Raw genomic sequence first — 19901 nt, forward strand, 5'->3', positions numbered from 1 at the left:
AAACCTGTACCAATGCCTGTTGAAAGAGACAATTCAAAGTGTAGGGTCACAGTTTCTACCAATCTGTGAAAAGGTGAAGCTTTCAAGGTTTTGCCCATTTTGTAGTGTTAGTATATGCTGATGACCCTGTGATGTTCCTTGGACTTGGGCAGACATGGCTGTGGCAGCATGCTTGTCCATTTTCTCGTTCTTGCTTATTCTGTAATATTTCCTTGGATTCAGGCAGACATTAGCTCTGGCAGCATGCTTGTCTGCTTCCCACTTTTGCATTTTTGAATGTATGCCGAATAAAATTTTCTTTTTGCTTTACTAAACTTTGTGATATTTTTACCACACAACAAGTGTTAATTTATTCTTTGTGTAATCTGCCTAGAAGACAAAGGTTCAGCCTCTTATTAGAATAGGATTCCTCAACCAAAAACCAAGCTGCATGGCTTTTAGAAAAAAAAGCCAAGGTGTTACTTCAAGGTCTTTGGTTAAATACCTTAAGTATTGTTTCATGGTGACCTATAATAAACTACTGACAACTCTGAAACTTCATGGAAGCCACGTACTCAAAACAAAATTTTTATAAAAAAAAAGGGCTAAAAAGTTTTATGGACTAAATTACATGGAAGGTGTCAAAATCAAGAAAATCACCTGATTTTTTGGGGGGGTTAAGATTTATATGTTAAATTCATACCCATATTTATATCTTTTTATATATATATATTTATATCTTATATTTTTGCCTAATATTAACCAGCAAACACATAATATTATGCCATAATTTTATTATTATTTCTTAATTGCTAACTTGGTCACAACTTTATCAAAGCCATTGGTTTGATTGGGGAATTCACATCATTTACCCATGAAGGTTTTTTTTTTTTTTTTTAATTACTATTCAGCTATGTAGAGACTTGATAATCTTGGTGTATTCTTGATATATCCTGTCTGTATGGTATTATGCCTCAAGATTATTGTGTATTATACATGAAGCTCTTTAAAAATATGGTTAACAGTTATATTTATAAATGCTTTTCTCCAAAGTGTTTTTTTTATTTTTTGTTATTTTAACTGATTTTATTTGGCCTTTACATTATGTTCATAATTAATTTCCATCACATCTTTTACTATAAGAGTATTATTTTTATAAGTTAATCATGGCCATTTTAAGTTTTATCATCTGCAGATAAGTTTTTACTTTGCTGATTTGCTGAAAACATTTGACCAAAATATCTCAACAAGAAGATGGACTATATTGGACTAGCAAAAAGGACTGTGACTAGACTGAATAAAATTTCCAGAACTCCTATGCAGAAGCACAGGCTGTGGCTGATCCAGAATCTCGTGGAACAGAAATTAACTACATAAAACTGAGTAAACAAAAGGAAACTGAGTTTTGTGTGGGAATATTGCTGATGTCTTAAGGTCCTACTTTCTACATTTTCAGAAACCATTTTCCTTTCTCCTAAATTATTTAACTAATAGGTCTAGATATTATAACTCTTGAATTAGAAGTTCTTCTCTCATAAAAACAGTTTTGTGACTCTCCTGCTTCTGAGAAAGTAGAGCCCTAGAGGCAGCTTCCTGATGGAGGCTCTGATGCAACACCCAAACCCACGGCCATCGAGTGGATTCCAATACATATTGACTCTACACGACAGAATAGAACTGGCCCATAGGGTTTCCAAGGAGTGTCTGGGGGATTTGAACTGCCAGCCTTTTGGTAAGCAGCCATAGATCTTAACCACTACACCACCAGGGTTTCTGGAGGAGGAAGGTGCATTGGTTAAGCCATGGGCCCTCCAGTCACACAGCCCCAGGCCAGCTTTATCCAGCTTTGTCTCTTCCAAGCATCCTTCTCCACAGAGGCATAATCCATAATTGGACTTGTCACAGTGATGAGCACATCAGTAAATCTTAGCTGTTAGTATTTCTATGATCATATTTTCTAACTAAAGAAAATAGGACAAATTGAGATGTTCTGAAAACAGAAAAAAAAAAAAAAAACCCAAAACTCTCCATTTCCACATAATGGCAATTTTTGTATAACAACCTGGTCTTTGCAATCTAAACATGTCCATAACTGAAGAGTAGGTGCTTTTATTATAAATAATAAATGTTGTTATTATGATCATTTGCCAAGCATCTAATTTTATTTAATTTATAATTAGGAAAGTTAGAGGGCTGCATGTGTTATCTTAAGTAATTAACTCATTTTCAAATATAGTTTTAACCAGAATTTTGTGTTTTTTCTATTTTATTAGTTGTATCTTGGTCTTCAAATTTAGAACTATGCTTACATAAAATAGCCTATCAAATAATAACAACTTACCTTTAAGGATTGCATAAAGCCGTCTAAGAGAGTCTAGGTGTTTTGATAGCGTATACTTTTTTTTTTTTTTAAGATTTACGTTTTATTCCTGTGGACGTCACTGTGATTCCACAATAGACTTTGCTTGCTTTCAAACTCTAAGTGCTCTTAAATATGAAAGAGTTGCACTGTCTCTGGGGGAAATCTCTCTTGGGCATTTACTTAATTTAGAGTAGAATGCTTCTGTTTGGCAATAACTCTGGTTTATTTTCAAAACATTTTTCTCTGAATAGATCTGACGCTTTCTGCAACCATTTCTTGGCATCAATCTCAAGCAAACTTGTTTTCCCAGTTAGGGAGAGAGTGCATGGAGGAGTAACACAACTTACTCTCTAGCATTATTTTATGGACAAAGTTAATCTTTCTAGCAATTGCATTTCAGACCCTTGAAGATTGATGGCCTTCCTTACTCTTACTGCCACAATTCATCCAGACGGATCCTTAGGGAACTCTGCCGTATGTTTTGTCACGTGAACATGCTTTGCTTGGTCTCTTCCCAGTAATGGGTGCTGAGAGCCCCTTTTAGAAGTGGAACTCTGTGTTCCTATGTTAACTTTTCTAAAAATAAAAGCATTTCTGCTGACAAAAACAGATGGTTTAAATAATGTTAGGATGCCCAGTCAGACATCATGGAAGGTATCTGGCTGATTCAAAGTGCCATGTCACCTCAAAAATAAAAATTTTCACCAATATTACTTAAAACTGAAAATAAAAAATGAGGACGCTTTCCCCTCAAAATCATTTTCCTATTTCAGCTTCCTCTAGGTATATATGGAGAAGAAATTTCTCAGGCTTGAAATCATTAGCTAAAAATCTGCACCTATTTGTAATTTAATTTGTTTCTTCCTGATTTGGAGCTCTGTGACTATTCATCACTCATCTGTCAGTTTGTCGTACTGTGGTGGCTTGCATGTTGCTGTGATGCTGAAAGCTATATCACTGGGATTTCAAATACCAGCAGGGTCGCTCATGGTGGACAGGTTTCAGCTGAGCTTCCAGACTAAGATGGAAAAGGACGAAGAATCTTGTGGTTTTCTTTTGAAAAAAAAATTGGCCAGTAAAAACCTTATGAAGAGCAGGAGGCCATTGTCTGATATATGGCCAGAACAGGAGCCCCTCAGATTGGAAGGCACTAAAAATACAACTGAGAAAGAGCTGCCTCCTCAGACTAAAATCAACCTTAATGATGTGGATGGAATAAAGCTTTGAGGACCTTCATTTGTTGATGTGGCATGACTCAGCATGAGAAGGAACAGGTGCAAACATCCATTAATAATTGGAATCATGGAATATATGAGGTAAAAATCTAGGAAAATTGGAAATTTTCAAAAATGAAATGGAACACATTAACATTAATATTGTAGGCATTAGTGAGATGAAATGGACAGGAATTGGCCATTTCAAATCAGACAATCATAAGCCTTACTACACTGGGAATGCAAAATTAAAGAGGAATGGCGTCATATTCATTGTCAAAAAGAAAATTTCGAGGACTATCCTGAAGTATAATGCTGTCAGTGATAGGATAATATCCATGAGCCTATAAAGATCAGTTAATATGACAGTTACACAAATTTATGCACCAACTTCTAAGGCCAAAGATGAAGAAATTGAGGATTTTTACCAACTTCTGCATTGTGAAACTGATCAAACATGCAATCAAGATGCATTGATAATTACTGGTAATTGGAATGCAAAATTTGGAAACAAAGGAGAAGAATTAGTATTTGGAAAACATGTACTTGAGGACAGAAATGACTCCAGAGACGGCATGATAGAATTTTTCAAGACCAACTTTTTCTTTGACAATACCCTTTTTCAGCAACACAGGTGGTTGCTATATAAATGGACCTCACTAGACTGAATGAACAGGAATTCAACAGACTACATCTGTGCTAAGAGATGATGTAAAATCTCAATATCATTGGTCAGAACAAGGCCAGGGGCTGACTGTGGAACAGATCATCGATTGTTTGTATGCAAGTTCAGGTTGAATCTGATAAAAAATTGAAACAAGTCCATGCAAACCAAAATAAGACCTTCAGTATGTCTCACCTGAATTTAGAGACTCTAGCAAGAATAGATTTGACAACTGAGCCCTAATGACCAAACAGCAGACAAGTTCTGGCATGACATTAAACCTGAAGAAAGTAAAAGGCCATTAAAAAGATGGGAAAGAAAGAAAAGACCAAAATGGATGTCAGAAGACACTAGACTCTGAAACTTGTTCTTGAAAGTTGAGTAGTAAAGGGAATGGAAGAAATGATGAAGAAAACGAGCTGAACAGAAGACCTCAAAGGGCAGCTTGAGAAGACAGAGTAAAGTAGTGTAATGATATGTGCAAGGATCTGGAGTTAGAAAACCAAAGGGGAAGAACAAGCTCTGCATTTCTTAGCTGAAAGAACTGAATAAAAATTCAAGCATTCAGTTGCAATTTTGAAGGAATCAAGGGCAAAATATTGAATGATGCAGGAGGAATAATAAAAAAAAAAATAATAATAAGGTGGAAGGAATACACAAAGTCATCGTACCAAAGAGAATTGATCGATGTTCAACCATTTCAGAAGGTAGCAGCATATGATCAAGAACTGATGGTCAAACCAAAAACCAAACTCAGGGCCATCGAGTCAATCCTGACTCAGAGCGACCCTAAAGGACAGAGTGGGACTGCCCCGCAGAGTTCCCAAGGAGCGCCTGGCGGATTTGAACTGCTGACCCTTTGATTAGCAGCCGTAGCACTGAAGCACTACACCACTAGCGTTTCCAAGAACTGATGGTAAAAAAAAAAAAAAAAAAAAAAAGAACTGATGGTAGTGAGGGAAAAAGTTCAAGCTGCACTGAAGGCATTAGTGAAAAACAAGGCTCCAGGGATTGAGGAAATATCGACTGAGATGTTTCAGCCAACAGACGCATACGGGAGCACTTGGCTGAGCCCAACGCAGGGTGGATGCCCACTAGAAGCTGTACTTCACAGGACCGTGACACAGAGGGTGTTAGCTTCTGTGAATTTTTCTTTTAGCCAAAGGTAGAAAAATGTGGGAAGCAAGAGAGAAAGTTTATTACTCTAAGATGTGAAAATAGGATGAAGCATCTTTCTTATTTTTCCTTAGATTGTGCTTCTTTTCTAAAAGATAGAAAAATGCCGGAGGTCATGATTTTTGTCATCCTAGTTCCCAGCTTAAATGTAGAAATGCAAATTTAGGGACAAAGTTTGAAATGGAAAGACCTCTGGCAAGAGGTGTCCCTAGACAGGGATTGTGTGGTATAGGAGTGGAAGCAGTCAAAAGCAATTGTCCTTACACGGAATATTATTATCCTGGGGTCCAGAAGCACCAATGTTACACTGTATACCACAGCTCTAAGGATGTTCCACCACTCCATGGGGGCTACTAATGCATTCCTTATTCATGACAGCTCTGTAACACTTCACAGTCAAACATGTGAAAAATATATTATAGGCATATTATAGTATACCAGGGGAAATTTTGATCTGATTTCTACTTCCTGCTGAGGGTGCTGTTTCCAGGGGTTTCTAGCTTTTTGTACTCGTTAGTACAAATTTCCTTACTGGAAGGTCTCTCCCAGATGCGTAACTATGGTCATCTTTTTTTGAGATCTACAATTCCAATGTTGACAACTTTTTTCTCAATCTATAAGTATGGAACTCCAAATGTGTGTCATATAAACATCTAACACTTTCCTTTAAGTACCTGCCCTTTCTTTTAGGATACCCACTTCCATCAAGTCGATTGGCAGCTTTGTGTAGTTCAGAGTTTCAATGGCTGTGATCTTATGCAAGTAGATGACCAAGTCTTTCTTCTGAAGTGCCAACTGGTAGATTCAAAACACCAAGCTTTTGGTTAGTAGCTGAGAGCAAACTATTTGTACCACCCAGGAACAGATACCCAAACAACCAAACCCACTGCCGTCGAGTCGATTCCGACTCATAGCACCCCTATAGGACAGGGTAGAACTGCCCCATAGAGTTTCCAAGGAGCGCCTGGTGGATTTGAACTGCTCGCCTCTTGGTTAACAGCCATAGTACTTAACCACTATGCCACCAGGGTTTCCCCAGGAACAGATAGAAACCTCTTAATGGCCATAGATTACTTGTAGGTGGGAGAAAACATGTCACTTTGGTTGAGATTAGAGGGAAGAATTTTGAAATTCTGAAAAGACTATGAAGGCAAGGTCTGATTTTTTTCAGACTGCTGTAATTAAAATGCTTAACTTAAGGCTTGGCATATAGTAGGCTGTATATATATATATATATATAAATATATTGTGCAAAGAAGGAGAGAAGAAAACATGAAAGAAGGAATAAGAGGAATAGAATATACAGAGCAGACTACAAGGAGGTGATCATGAGGGTATACGTAGAATATAAAGTAAATATCTAACAAAAACAGTCAAATTGCAGCAAACCTCCAAAGGAAAATGTTGGAAGTGGGAATCATTGTATGAAGTAACAGTAATGTGGTTAAAAAAATTGAGGGGCAGTAGCATATACTACATAAAATATACTTGGTTCCCTTCCTCTTCCATAAATGAACAAAGCTTCAGTTGGTAGTATTTCCAAGCTTTATCAGGGAGTCATTTGTTAGAATCTCACCCATTGACGTGGTGGTATTAAATGGGGACAAGGGAAGAGGTAATGTGTACATTCTGTTTTCTGACCCCAGGCTTCTGTCATAGTCTATTCATTGTCCTCAAATTCTCCCTATGTGGAGAATACACTTGGGTATTCTTTTCTTATGTAGATCATTGGACACCACATAAATCTGTGTTGACTTGTAGTCACAGTCTTATTGACAAACGGTATATTACACAATAGGTTAGCACTAAGGTTCTCATTGGTGCCTGCTGCCTAATAACTGTTGCAGTTAGGTGCCCTCAGAAATAACGCAGAGGGACCCCAAGCGGCAGAGTATGGAGCAGCTCACCAGGTCTTTCTCCCGCTCAGCCACTGGGTTGGTTTGAACCAACAAACTTTCAGTTAGCAACTGATCACTTAACCATTGGGCCACCAGGACTGTTAGCCCTAAAGTAAGTGGTGAATGTGGGAACACGCTATTTGAAGTAAAATAATACAAGCCCTTATTCTGTCAATCAGTGATTAATTCTGTCTCTCTGGTCATGGAGTAGGGACAGGGGATGCTTTGTCCCAGTCATTGAAAGTCAGACACTGGGAATACCTATCACCTCCAAATATAATTATAGTGAAAGAATTGAGAGAGAGTACTACCTCATGTTGTTCTTGTTAGGTGCCATGGAGTTGGTTCCGACTCATAGCCACCCTATGCACAACGGAAGGAAACACTGCTCAGTTCTGTGCCATACTTACAATCCTAGTGCTTGAGCCCATTGTTGCAGCCACTGTATCCACTCATCTCATTAAGGGTCTTCCTCTTTTTCCCTGACTCTCTACCAAACATGATGTCTTTCTCCAAGGACTGATCCCTCCTGAGAACATGTGCAAACTATATGAGTCATAGTCTCACCATCCTTGCTTCTAAGGAGCATCCCCTTTGTACTTCTTCCAAGATTTGTTCATTCATTTGGCAGTCCATGGTATATTCAATGTTCTTCACCAACACCACAATTCAAAGGCATCAATTCTTCTTCGGTCTTCCTTACTCTTCGCCCAGCTTTTGCATGTATATGAGGCAATTGAAAACACCATGACTTGAGTCAGGCACACCTTAGTCTTCAAAGTGACATTTTTGCTTTATAACACTTTAAATAGGTCTTTTGCAGTAATTTGCTGAATGCAACAGGTCTTTTGATTTCTTGACTGCTGCTTCTAAGAGCCTTGATTGTGGATTCAAGTAGAATGAAACCCTTGACAGCTTCACTCTTTTCTCCATTTACTTGTATGTGATATTAACAGTATTGTTTGATAATTTCCACATTCGGTTTGATCACCTTTCTTGGGAAGAGACATCCCTATGTATCTCTTCCAGTAGGTTGACCAGGTCGCTGTCTTCCAATTTTCTTGGGATAGATGAGTGTGCACTTCAAGCACTGCTTCTGTTTGTTGAATCATCTCAATTGGTATTCTGTCATTTCCTGGAGCCTTATTTTTCATCAATGTCTTCAGTGCAGCTTGAACTTCTTCCTTCGGTACCATCAGTTCCTGACCATATGCTACCTACTGAAATGGTTGAATGTCTACTAATTCTTTCTGGTATAGTGACTCTGTGTATTCCTTCCATCTTCTATTGATCCTCCATGCATTATTTAGTATTTTCCCCATAGAATCCTTCAATATTGCAACTCAAGTTTTTAATTTTTTTCTTCAGTTCTTTAGCTTGAGAAATGCTGAGTGTGTTCTTCCCTTTGGTTTTCTATCTCCAGGTCTTTGCTCATGTCATTGTAATACTTTCCTTTGTCTTCTCCAGCTGCCCTTTGAAATATCCTGTTCAGCTTTTTTTCTTCATCATTTCTTCCTTTTGCTTTAGCTAGTCGACATTCAAAAGCAAGTTTCAGAGTCTCTTCTGGCATCCATTTTGGTCTTCTCTTTCTTTCCTGGCACAAACCTGAATGTCAGGATGTTGTTGAGGGCCTTGAATTCTAGTAGTTGTAATGTGAGTCACAGTGCATGATACTGGCAAAAGATGTTGCTCACAAATGGGTCCTGGATGGAGGAGAACCCACAGAGATCAGATGCCTAGTTCTCAGAGGCACTTAAAGCAACAACAGAAACCACTGAGGGCCAGACAGCCAATCAATATTACCAGAAGGAGGAGTAGGCCAGAAGATAGAGTAAAAACTTGCTGCAAAAACAAGGCACCAGTCAGGGGGAAAAAAAAAGTAAAGTATATATATATATATGTACATATATATGCATCGGCACACAAACTCTTGGATGTATATATATATATGAAACAAATAAATGTTTATTTTTAGTGTTTTTAAAATAAATTGTTTAGTTTACATTTAGAATTGAATTAGTCGTTGGTATTTTTTTTTTTTTTTTTTTAACCAGCTAAGAGGGAGCCCTGGTGGTGCAGTGTTTACAAACTTGGCAGCTAATCCAGATGTCAGCCATTTGAATACACCAGCTGCTCCTTGGAAACCCTATGGGGCAGTTCTACTCTGTCCTATAGGGTTGCTATGAGTTGGAACTCACTTGATGGTAACTTGTTTGTTTGTATGTTTGTTAACTTTTTGAAGCATTATTTTGGGTGAATGAAGATTGAAGAACCTCTACATTTAGTTAAGTTCTTCCAGTGGAAAACATGACATTTGATATGACTTTGTTTTGATTATTTGTAAATGCATTTTCATTATTGTTAGTAATTAGTCCTTAGCTGTCTGGAAGAGCAACTCATCCTTTCTTGGAATGAAAAAATGTTAGAGCTTTGCTAATCAAGAACCTTCTGGCCTAACTTGGGAAACTGAGGATACAGAGCTGAAGATTTTCTATTGATTAGATACCACCTGTGTAATAGCATAATTTAGAGTATAGTCTTCACCTGATGGATTTAAAAAGGTGACTGGCATTTTTCCATGGATGGTGCCATACCTAAACTCTCCTCTACCAAATCCTTACAGTTTAGTTAAAAAAAAAAAAAAAAAAAAAAACCTGTGATATAATAAATTTTCTAGAAAACAGCTAAAATCTATTTTTGTCCAAGCTTTCTGCAGTAGGCTTTTCAAAAGAAGTTTGCTGTTTTTTATGCCCTCATTTTTATCTCTGGGTCATAAACCTACTAAGCTCATATATGTGAGGGCCGTTGCATGTAATATAGTGACAGCATCTTCAGTATATAATGTTCATCAATGTTTTCTTAAAAACCGCATGTTCAAATTGGGCATCTGTCAAACACCCAAGACTCTCTTGAAATTATCTACTTGAATTGATATAGATCCTTGCATAGATGCTTTTGGTAACTGCCTCTTGATAACTAACTACCTTAGTTCAGAATGAAGGTGGAAGAAAAAAAAAAAAAAAGACTGTAAACACTCATTAATTCCCAGTGTGCTCATTCAGAATTTGTTCTCTTGGGGCCTGATTATAACCGTCTTTGTTCAATCAGCCCTCCACTTAAAAGAAGTACAAAGTTAATACAGTCATGTGCTGCATAACACCCTTTCAGGTAACATTCGACTGCATGTAAGTCCATGGCCCTACAAGGTTGTAGTAGAGTTCAGAAATCTCCATCAGAAAATGGGCCTTGGTGGACATAACTGGACATAGGGAACACAACACCTTCCTGCCTGTAACATGTGTATCTCATATTCTTTGTATACAAAATGATCAGGCTGCCAGGCTTACAGTGGTACAAAACCTATATATAACCTGTAATACATAGGTCTTGATAATCATAATAAATGCCCATTTTACTGACTTGTGTGTATACTGTACTATACTTTATATCATCCCTGGGTTATCAATGTTCAACTTACATATAACCCATAGTTACAAACCCACCCCCATAAAGCCCATTATATTAAAAAGCCAAGGTACATACAATGGTTGATAATAAAAAAAATGAGTGTTACTTTTGATGAACATCAAAATATTATTATTACGATATTATTATATTTAACATGTTTTAGAGTATTTGGAAGTATTATTTTTATGCATAAATACATACTATATACTAATACAAACATTTGGCTGACATTAGATACAAACCATACCTGTTTTGACTTATGTACACACCTGACTTAAAGACAGACTTTGGATTCTTAATCCAAGGACTGCCTGTATATAATATGATGTTTGCACAATGTCCAAATCACATAAAATTCTATTTCACAGAACTTATCATGGATGTTTAAGAGACACATGACGGTATTAGTCTTTCAGTAATATTTTTAAAATTTCAAACTAAACACACTGATTTTTATTAACCCAAATCATTGAGTATCATGATTTCCCTAGTATAGCAGACCCGTAATCCGTTGCCACTGAGTAGATTCCAAATCACAGTGACCCTATAGGGCAGAATAGAACTACCCTACAGGGTTTCCAAGGAGCAATTGGTGGACTCAAATTGCCAACCATTTAGTTAGCAGCTGAGCTCTGAACCACTATGCCACCGGGGCCCCAATAAAGCATAAATAATATTTAAATTACAAACAATTCTTACATGTTATTAAGTTAATTTCAGATTATTTCCTGAGCATGATTTTTATTACACTGGTTTCAGCTTACAGTGGAGTCATGTACTTGTGCAAGCATTAAGTTACAAATTCTAAAATCTGCCCATAAGGTGGAAGATGTGCATTTTCAAAATAATCTTAAAATTACATTAAATCATCCATAACACTCAATTGTGGCTATATAAACATACTCAATATAACTCATTTTTCCTCAATGAGATAGAAAAAAAAAAAAAAAAAAAGGAGTAACTCTTTCCATCTGAACACCCAAGGGACTTACTGGCTTGTGGTTCAGCTGCTGTGGCTACACATAAAATTACTCCAAAATTTAGAGGTTTAGAAGAACAATTTTGTTAAGCTCACAGATTCTGTGGGCTAGGAACTGAATGACAACAGGAGTGGGCCATCTCTACTAGACAGTGGAGCCCCGGCTAGAAAGACCAGAAGGTTGGGAATAATTGGATTACTGAGGACTGGCACCATCTGAAGGCATCACTCACAGGACTGTACGTTGGTTATTGCACGTGGACCAAAGCAACTATACATGGCCTCTCCATGTAACCAGGTTATATACAACATGGCAGCCTGAAGGAGTTGAAACATCATACATAGCAGCTCAGGGCTCCAGAAACAAGTGTCTTAGCACACAGTGTGGAAGCTGTATAGTCTTCCTGGCCTACCCTTGGGAGTCATGCAAAGTTACTTCTGTTGAATTCCATTCTTAAAAAAAGTGAATCAGAAGTCCACTCAGAGGCTGGGGGAAGAGACGGACCATGTTTCTTAACAAAGTGGTGAAAATGTCACATTGCAGCATAGCATGTGGAGTGAGAGATGATGTTGCAACCAACATTGGAAAACACAATATGGCACAACTTGGGTTTATTTTTTGTTGTTTCGTTTATGTTGATTCTTTTTGATTTTTTGCTCATTTAACCAAGGGTTATAGTTGTATCTGTTTATATTAAATGTATGTAAGATGTATGCTTTGAGAGAGATTTACTTTGAAGATAATAGAGCTTGCAGTTCAAGGTGCCTTTTTTGCCCAAGTCCTTTCCAAGTTACCTAGGGGTACCATAGTATTCACATACTTACATATTTTGTAAATTTTGCAGAAGTTATTTTAATCATGGCATTAATGTCTGCTGTCTCTGTCCTCTCTGACTCCCTGTGTCCACAACCACTTTCGTAGTGTGATATGTTAGTGATTACAGGTATTAGAGGTTCTGGATGAAAAAAAGTAAAGTTTAGGATATATTTAGTTTGGGGTTTATGTTGTTTGCAGATGTAGTTAGTTTATTGCAAGCAAGGTTTCATATAATTTATTGCTAGGATTAAAACTGTCTGACTCTAATGCTAGTATTCTTAATATCATACTACTGTCACAGGGATCAGGCTTTTGTGTCTTTAACTTGAAAACAGTATAGTCTATCCTCAGATATTTATAAACCTTCCCATTAGTTGTCACCTCACTATTTGAATCAACACATCTTTCTGCTCTTATTACTCACTATGACCCCACCTGTCTGTGGTACTTGTTAGCTTATGTGGAAGTATGCAATTAATTGTGAGTTATTTCCTCTTTCAGCATTTCACATGTAATTTTGAATTTGGAATGCATTGTTTTTTGTTTTTTGTTTTTTTTCCTGAAGGCAACCAACAGAACTTTATTAACTTCATTTGCCAATTCACTTGGGTTCATCCTTGATTGCCATTTATTGATTCAAATGAAAAAGTCCTTTTTTTGTTGTTGTTGTTTACAGTGTATAGTCAAGAATTTTTGGTTGTGTGTTTTTTATTTCTTTTATTCTTTGGTAATTGAGTCTGCCTTCTCACACTTAATGTGATTTTTTTTTAATACAGTTGTCCAATTGCCTAGTTATATGTCAATTATTATTTGTAACCCTTTGTCTAAAAGTAGACTGAAATATCTTTAAGTAAGTTCTAAGCTACTGGTGACAGTAAATATCTTTTCATAGCTGGAAAATGCATTGCCTATTGTATAGGTCAACAAATGGAACTCAGCTCTTTGAAGCCCAAGTTCCATAGAAAAATGAAAGATTATTTTTCCTATTGGCTTGAAATCTCAGCTCTCACTCAACTCTCACATTCCAGATACGGACTTAATATGTTGTTGTTGTTGTTAGCGCTGATGAGTTAATTCTAACTCATGAAAATTTCATGTCTGCTGAGTAGAACTGCTCTATAGGGTTTTCTAGGTTGTGACCTTTTGCAAGCAGAACACTAGTCCTATCTTCTGAGTTGCCTTTAGGTGGGTTTGAATCACTCAACTTTTGGCTAGTAGTTGAGCACGTAACCTTTTTTTGACACTCAGGGACTCCTGGACTTAACATAGACCAAGCCCATTGCTGTTGAGTTGATTCTGACTCAAGTGACCCTATAGGACAGAGTAGAACAGCCCAATAGGGTTTCCAAGGCTGTAATCTTTGTCGAAGCAGACTGCCATGTCTTTCTTCTCCTGCAGCCTCCCTCAAATACACTGAATTAATGAAGTTAATTGCATGTCAGAGGGTCTTGTTCTAGAATGACAGCTTGAGAAGCTCCACAGACTTGGTCCCCAGCAAAACACAATAACTGATAGAATTACAAAATCACAACCATTTAAAGTCTCTGTAACTTGCCCAAAGAGCACAAAGCAAATGAGCAAACATTTATTCAGGAAAATATCTACTAAACCTTGGTAAAAACAGAGAAAGTTTGTGGTTTGTGAGCCGTGAGCCACTCCTTGCCTTCCTCTCTTCCAACTCTTCATGATAGAAGCTCTAATTTTGGTAAGTGTGGTCATGAATATTGGACTCTGTCCCTACTCAACTCCCAGACAAGGCCAATGGTATCTCCCCGGAAGTGACAGACTGCCACCACTTTTTATTCTCACCAGCTACATGTTGCAGAGACTAAATTCCAGATGAGTGAGTCCAAGAAGTTAGGGACTGCCTTCTTCTCTCCAGCCAACCGACACTTACAAGGTGGAAACTCTACTCCAGGCTTGATGGATCAAAAATACTGAGGACTCAAACACCTTTCCCAGATGACTTTTAAGGTGGAGGTTCCACACTGGGAGAAGCAAGATTAGAAGAAGAGAGGCTGCCATCCCAGCTCAGCATCATGGTTGTAAAGCAGGGATGTCACTCTAGAAGAAGTGTACCGTTGCCTCTTCTCCAAGCTGGGAACTCTTTTTCTTGCCCAGAGAGAAAGACAGACTGTAAGAACAGGAAGCTCCAAAGCTCTCCTCAAAGGAATTGGATTTATTAGAAATAGAATGTGAGGGAAGTGCATTCCTGAGAGTGTTATTAGAAATAAAAGAGATTCTGGAGGTAAGCATGAAAGCAATAGGTAAACAACAAGGCAGCTAGTTTACCAGACAAATTCAGGGAAAGATATAATTAAGCAGAGTTGTTCTGGATTCAGTTCAATCTCAAAGACTGACCTCAATAACTACCCCTGCAAAGGGGGCCAAATTAAATTGTGGAGAAATTTGTGTCCCAGGGCATTGCTAAAAAACAACAGAGCAATCAGTTGGTAATTAGTGAAGTTTTTTTTTTTTTTTTTTTTAGCAGTTGAGACTGATGGACAGATTGGCCAACAGCTTAACAGAGAGTTCAGGGAAAGATAGTCAAAGAAAGTCCTGACAACCAACATGCCAGGGTAACTGTACATATGCCATGGTTATGCCCTCTGAGGAGCAACACCAGAGGCTTCGTAATGAAGGGAAAATAGGTTTCAATAATATACTCCAACCAAGTCACCAATAATACACAAGCAAGCCAAACTAGTGAGCCCTAGGAGGGGTAAGTATCCACAGTTGTTACAACATATTATCTAAAATGTCCAGTGTTCCATTATGAAATGTTCGAGATCACTATCCATTAGAGAAATGCAAATCAAAACCACGATGAGATATCATCTCACCCTGGCATTACTGGCATGAATATAAATAAATAAATAAATAAATAATAATAAATGTTGGAAAGGTTGTAGGGAGATTTGAACTCTTATGCAGTGCTGTTGGGAATACAAAAGGGTACAACCATTTTGGAGAATGATATAGAGCTTCCTTAGAAAGCTAGAAATACAAATATCATATGATCCAGCAATCCCACTCCTGGGAATATATCCTAGAGAAATAAGAGCTGTCACATGAATAGACATATGCATGCCCATGTTCATTGCAGCATTGTTCCCAATAGCAAAAAGAAGAAAACAACCTAGATGTCCATCAATGGATGAATGGATAAACAAACTATGGTACATACAAAAAATGTAGTATTACACAACAATAAAGAACAACAACGAATCTGTGAAGCATCTCACAACATGGATGAACCTGGAGGGCATTATGCTAAGTGAAATAAGTCAATCAAAAAAGGACAAATATATGAGACCACTACCATAAAAACTCATGAAAAGATTTCCATACAAAAAGAAACAATCTTTTATGGTTACTTGAGCGGGGGATGAGAATGGAAAATCACTAAATAAGCAATGGATAAGTGGTAACTTTGGTGAAGGGTAAGATATTACACAATACTGGGGAAGCCGGCACTCATTGTTCAAGGCAAGGTTGTGGAAGCTCCATAGACACATCCAAACTCCCTGAGGGATCAAATTACTGACCTGAGGGCTGTGGAGACCCTAGTGTAGGGAACAAGTATCTCAATTGCCATAAAATTATTTATAAAGAAAACGTTCTGCATTCTACTTTGGGTCTTAAAAGCTTCTGAGCAGCCATCAAAGATAATTCACTGGTTTCACCCCATCTGGAGCAAGGGGGAATGAAGAAAACCAAAGACACAAAGGAAATATTAGTCCAAAGACTAAGGAACCACAACCACCACAGCCTCCACCAAACTGAGTCCAGCACAACTAGACGGTGCCCGGCTGCCACTACTGACTGCTCTGACAGGGATCACAATAGAGGGGACCAAACGGAGCTGGAGAAAAATGTAGAACAAAAATCTAACTCACAAAAAAAGATCAAACTTTCTGGCCTGACTGAGACTGGAAAAACCCTGAGAATATGGCCCCTAGATGCCTTTTTAGCTCAGTAATGAAGTCACTCCTGAGGTCCACCCTTCATCCAAAGATTACACAGGCTCATAAAACAAAATGAAACTAAAGGGACACTCCAGCCTAGGGGCAAGGACTAGAAGGTAGGAGGAACAGGAAAGCTGGTAACAGGGAACTGAAGGTTGAGGTGGGAGAGTGTTGGCATGTCGTGGAGTTGGTAACCAATGTCACAAAACAATATGTGTACTAATTGTTTAATGAGAAGTTAGTTTGTTCTGTGAATCTTCATCTAAAATACTATATATATATATAAAAGTAAATAAATAAACTAAAATGTCCAGCGTTCAGTAAAAAATGTTAAAGCACGAAAAGAAACAGATTAGTGGGACCCATACACAGGAAACAAGGAGACAACAAAACTGCCTGTGTGAGAGCTCAGATGTTGGACTTGATAGACAAAAGACTTCAAAGCAGCCCATATAAATATATTTATTAAAGAACTCACATACAGAAACTCTAACTGTGGGGAAGATACAAATTTGATATTTTGCTGTTTATTTGAAATAATCTAAAAATACCAAAAATGAGGCAATATGATTAATTAATTAAAATTATTTAATCTGACTTTGGTGAAGGCTTTAAAATTACACAGAGATCAGAGACCACCTTATGATGCAAGCTCCACATAAACTTGGAACCCCAACAATTTTGAAGTACATTTGTCCATGTTCAGTGTCATATTTTCTTTGAGACTAGAGTTTCTGCCTTTAGAGAATTGATTACCACAATTAATACCTACAGACAACCCCCACAGTTCCCCAGTCCCCCTGAGATAAAACAAAATAAAAGAGTCTCACCATGTATTTACTCAGAAGGAAACTCAAAGTAGTAATTTAACATTATACAGCATTTTCTAAAAATGAAGTTTTTCATCTTTTTATGTTTTCACTCCTAACTAAGAACTCCTAATATTAAAGAAAATGATAAACTACACAGGTGAGACACTATCTGGGAAGGAAGTTCAAAGGATCTGGTAAAGTCATTCACTGGGATGGGGAGATACCATGACTGTTGCTACCTGGCACAAATTTGATATTTGGACCAGCCTTCTAAATAGAAAAACAATTTGGCTCACATTTCAAAATTGCAAGGTTTTTCATGACTATATAAAGAATGTTAAAATATCACTTAGCTGAGAGTGTCATTCTTTTGCTGCTTAAGGTTACACAAAAGCTATTTATAGAGGCAATGCATGAATTTTGGAAAATATTGCACAGAGTAGTTTTAAGGAATAGAAAATATTATCCTTGAATTAAGTCCATGTAGTTGTTCAGAGAATTGGAGAGACTTCAGCAAGAATATTTTTATCCTTCGCATTTGATTGTAGGCTGGTATAAAGGAATGAGTAAAATACATGTTGCATTTTCAAAAACACAGCAGGAATCTGGGGACTTAGAGAAGAGATTTTGAAGGCCTACAACCCAGATTCATTACAGATAATTGCTTATTAAAATCAAATGCCTTTTCCATTTGTCCTCTATTTGTTTTCTCTCATTTCATTAATTCCATCTACTATACTATATTATCCTAGGTTATTTTTTTTCACCACGTGTGAATGTCTTCATTAGCATTTCTACTTTTTCCTACAAAGTTTTGCAGAGGAAACGATTTAAACATAATACAAAGTTTAAACAAATCATATTTGTAACAAATGACCAGAAAAAACTGTACCTCACTGACTGAGTTCATCCTGCTGGGATTAGCAGACACCCTGGAGCTACAGATCACCCTTTTTTTGCTCTTTGTTGTGATTTACACACTCACAGTCCTGGGGAATGTGGGGATGATCCTGCTAATCAGGGTGGACTCTCGACTTCACACACCCATGTATTTCTTCCTGGCTAACTTGTCCTTTGTGGATGTTTGCTACTCATCCACCATCACCCCAAAGATGCTGGTAGATCTGTTGTCTGAGAAGAAAACCATCTCCTTTGCTGGCTGCTTCCTGCAGATGTATTTCTTTATTGCCCTGGCAACAACTGAATGCATCCTCTTTGGGTTAATGGCCTACGACCGCTATGTGGCCATATGTAACCCACTCCTTTACTCCTTAATCATGTCCAGGACAGCCTGCCTTAAAATGGCGGCTGGGGCCTTTACAGCAAGATTACTGAACTCCATGGTTAACACAAGTTATGTAAGCAGCTTACCATTGTGTGGTTCCAATATCATCCATCACTTCTTCTGTGACAGCCCCCCTCTTTTTAAGCTCTCTTCTTCTGACACACGCCTGAATGAAAGCATCATTTCCACTTTCGCTGGTATGAATATGGTTGGAACTCTGCTGGTCATCCTTACAGCCCGCTCCTATATTCTCTTCACCTTCTTTCGTATGCATTCTGGGGAGGGGAGGCGCAAAGCATTTGCAACTTGTGCCTCCCACTTGACTGCTATAATTCTGTTCTGCACAACTGTCATCTAAACTTATCTGAGACCCAATTCTAGCTACTCCCTGAGTCAGAACGAAGTGGCATCTGTGTTCTACACAGTAGTGATCCCCATGCTGAACGCTCTGATCTACAGCCTCAGGAATAAGGAAGTAAAGAAGGCTTTATGGAATGTGATTACCAGGAAAAGAATCTTTCATTTCTGTCATTGCCTGGTTTATTTTCTGAACTAAATAGAGTAATTAACTTTCAAAGCCTAGTTCAAACATAAGGTTTCCATTAGAATATTTTCAGAGTAAACACATTCTGTTAATACTCAAGTATCTGTATCTGATTAGGGATAAGATTCATTAGAAGACTAATACTGGAACATGGAATGTTCATGTTATAATCATTCTATGTTCTCACTGGGTCTTTAAAAATAAAGTTTATTTGTAATGAACTCTTGGCTGTGGAGAAAAGAAGATTAAATATTCAGACACAAAAGTCACAATATCACATGGAGCTAATCATGTAGAATATTTTCAACCATCCAATCTCTTTTTACCACTTGTAAGATAAACATTATCTAAGATAAACTTTTTTTTTTTTAAGATAAACGTTAGCTATATAACATACATTTCATAAATGCTTTAAAAATGGATTTTCCTTTTTAATTGATATATATCATGGAGGGGATGCTTCAGTTAAACTTCAGGGCTATAGTTTTATTACCACTCTAAACTTCTGACTTTTTATCTCTCTTTCCCTATCCATACACACATACACTTCTTAAAGAATAAACAAGAGTTTATACAAAAAGTTTCTGTCAAGAACACTGCTGACTGATCTGAATGTATTACAGCACTCCTTGGGTTCCTTACCCTTCTCCACAAAATTTTCTAAATCCTTTTTCCCCTTTATTTCTTCTGGACTCACACATGCACAAGTATTCAGGTGCACACACACACACACAC

General features: G+C 37.5%; 1 protein-coding gene across 1 annotated transcript; it reads left to right on the forward strand.

Moving 5' to 3' along the window:
• Window positions 1-18153: 18153 nt before the first annotated feature.
• Window positions 18154-19061, forward strand: LOC135231907 (olfactory receptor 5F1-like). Its single transcript, XM_064289116.1, has one exon. It carries the CDS (start codon window positions 18210-18212, stop codon window positions 18978-18980), a length of 771 nt encoding a protein of 256 aa, XP_064145186.1. The 5' UTR covers window positions 18154-18209; the 3' UTR covers window positions 18981-19061.
• The last annotated feature ends 840 nt before the right edge of the window (window positions 19062-19901 follow it).

Source organism: Loxodonta africana, chromosome 7 (genome assembly GCF_030014295.1).
Source record: "Loxodonta africana isolate mLoxAfr1 chromosome 7, mLoxAfr1.hap2, whole genome shotgun sequence".
NCBI classification, from domain to species: domain Eukaryota; kingdom Metazoa; phylum Chordata; class Mammalia; order Proboscidea; family Elephantidae; genus Loxodonta; species Loxodonta africana.

Bases quoted from the DNA above. Each gene is read 5' to 3' on its own strand.
- LOC135231907 (XM_064289116.1), top strand. From the start codon at position 18,210: ATGACCAGAAAAAACTGTACCTCACTGACTGAGTTCATCCTGCTGGGA.